The 2,650-nt window shown below is 55.2% G+C and overlaps 1 protein-coding gene across 1 annotated transcript; it reads right to left on the bottom strand.

Moving 5' to 3' along the window:
* Window positions 1-300: 300 nt before the first annotated feature.
* Window positions 301-2,065, bottom strand: LOC125947554 (uncharacterized). The gene has a single exon (XM_049672534.1). The coding sequence runs from the start codon at window positions 1,591-1,593 to the stop codon at window positions 331-333; it is 1,263 nt and encodes a 420-aa protein (XP_049528491.1). The 5' UTR covers window positions 1,594-2,065; the 3' UTR covers window positions 301-330.
* Between the last annotated feature and the right edge of the window lie 585 nt (window positions 2,066-2,650).

The raw sequence follows: 2,650 nt of genomic DNA on the forward strand, positions 1-2,650 counted from the left end.
CATCAGCACACACCCCGCCGACTTTCCCACTGCATGACACACACATACATCGTACCGACTAGTAAAGAGGCGCACCATACTATCCGTCTGTTCTTGACTTTCGATTTTAGTTTCTTGAACTGCTACAATGTCCAAATCTTTTTCAGTAATTAACCTGAAAAGCTGATTTTGCCTCCTTCTTGAGGCCAGCCCTCTGACGTTTAATGTCGCTACAAGCATATGCTTTTCAAAGGTAGCCATTTTTAGTTTTGTTATTGCAGCCAGGCAAACAGTATGGTGCTCACCTTAACATACAGACTAACATCCCGCGTGGTGCTGATGAAACAGTATTTACGTCTTCTCAGTGTCGTCGCGGGGAAGCGACGACGAGCGTTGCGCTCTGGTGACACGCGGCTTTTTCCCAGCGACGCGCCACTCCCGTTCCGGCTGACGGAGTCGCTGCTCCTGAAGAACGCTGGTTGCGCCGTCATGGCGACGCTTAGATGACGTGCTGTCCAGATCCATCGACGCTGCGTGGTCGTCTTCCACACTTGCCGACACGTCGCCCACCTCTTCAGCTTCTGCCATCGATGTTCCCATTGAAGCAGCGGAACCACTAGCTCGCGTCAGCACATGGTCACGCTGTTTCTCGCTAGACGCGACACCTCCGTCCTTCGCGTCTGTCGCCGTACTCGCTGATATTGCCGGAGCCTCCGCGGTTGCAGCAGACAGAGACGCTGGCTTTTGTCCCTGGCTACCTTCTTGGGCGCCACTCACATTAGCTGCGTCTGCTCCTGTCTCAGCGTCTGAGGCCGCGTTCGCAGCAGCCTGTTCCGCTTCATCTTCGTCCATTACCAACTCGCTGCTTTCTGCCGTTCCTCGAAAAGCAGCTCGAGCATAGGACCTTGCACATTCCGCCTCTTCGTGCCCATAAGCACGGCACTTATTGCATCTGGGCACTTTACAGTCACGGCGGATGTGTCCTGTAGCACGACAGCGTAGACAGATGGGCGCACGGCCTGGCACTATGACGAGTACTGTTCCGTTTCCGATGCGCATTTGGTGTGGTATGCGTTCAAGGCTTACCCCATCACGGAGAATAAGCCGCACAACACGCGTTGTTGAGTCAGCGTTGTCGAAGCCGCCTGTCTTCCACTTGTCGCCAGTGACTTCCTTCACCTCCCCGTACTCTACGAAAGCCCGTCTCACTGCGTCGTTGCTCACGTTGAAGGCGCACCAATGCACTTTCAGCCGCACTTCCTGCCTCTGTGGGTCGATTGCAACGCAGGTCCTACCTTTGACAAGGAAGGGCTTGGTTTCCAGCAACTTCTTTTTCGCTTCTTCAGTGCGGAAATTCACTAACCAGACGTGAGACATCTGGTAAGCCCCTATTCCACCAACCTGCTCAATAATGCCAGCGTTCCTCATAGGCTGACTAAAGTCCTCTATTTTGTACGGGCGTCCTGCTATGTCGCAATGTAGAACAACCATAGTCTTCAGTCCTTCTCCGGTGGGCATGGGTGGCAGAATGATCCTGTAGTCCTTGGGCACGTCAGAGAACGAAGATCCACGGCCAGCGTCGGCCGTTGTCGCAGCTCGTGAGGAGCCAGCCATCCTGCGTCCGCACGCGTCAGTGACCAGAAGCAGAATCACTACGCCACGAAGCACACATAGACACAAGCACCACGATGGCAATAAATACCCAACATTAACGAAAGGCCGCGTTTCTAGCGCGTTTCTAACGCGTTTGTGCTAGCGCGTTACGGCCCGTGTAAGAAGCTGGTGTAAGACGCTGTGGCCTCTCCGCCTTACCATCAACGCGTTTCGAACGCGCTGCCCAAGGCGGTGGCAAGTCAAGTTCAAGTCGAGGAGCGTTTATGAATACGGGGGGTATACTCTCTCAGCAGTCATGTGATGGCGTCGGCAAACGCGGTGCACGTTCCGGCATGTGTAAATGGCTGCGTAAGACGCTGTGGCCGCTCCCCCTTACTAGAGAGTACTGCACGTCTCTAACGCGTTTGTGCTAGCGTCCCCTTAAGCGGGAGATCCGATGATTCCCTCCGGAGCTTCGCCCACTCATCATCATTCACCCCGTGGATATGCTGTGATTTTATTGCGATAGCAATTATATGGACACTCAAAAGCAGAATTCTGCCGTCGGCGTCGCCGTCGCCGTCGGCGTCGCCGTCGCCGTCGCCGTCGCCGTGAGGTTCCGTATGACGTCATTTGGAGAAGAAATCGTCGCCGCGCGCCGAACGCTGTATGTGCGAGTGAAAGGGCGCGAGGGGCGCGTCTTTCACGGGGAGTGAACGCACGGCGGAGAACAAACGCGCGTTCTGCGCCGTGCTCGCTTAAGGGCTGCAGAAGTAGGCGTCTCTGTTCTCCTTCACAATAACCATGTATGTAGAGCAAACGCGCCTTCTTCCAACCAGCGAGAGGCCGTGGGGGAGGGGGAGGGAAGGGAGGCGACGTTTAGCTGCGGCACGCAGTGCCTATTTATATCAGAGGCTCCGGCAACAGTCACCAACGCCGCACGCATTTTGAGCGAACGCGGGCAAAACGCCGATGGCGTCGACAACAGTTCTGCGTGTTGTTGCTACCAAAGCCGCTCACCTTACTTCGTATGACATTGCTGTGTTGCTATCGCATTCATTGCTTCGCCCTTAGGGCG

The sequence above is a fragment of the Dermacentor silvarum genome, chromosome 8 (assembly GCF_013339745.2).
Source record: "Dermacentor silvarum isolate Dsil-2018 chromosome 8, BIME_Dsil_1.4, whole genome shotgun sequence".
Taxonomy (NCBI): Eukaryota; Metazoa; Arthropoda; class Arachnida; order Ixodida; family Ixodidae; genus Dermacentor; species Dermacentor silvarum.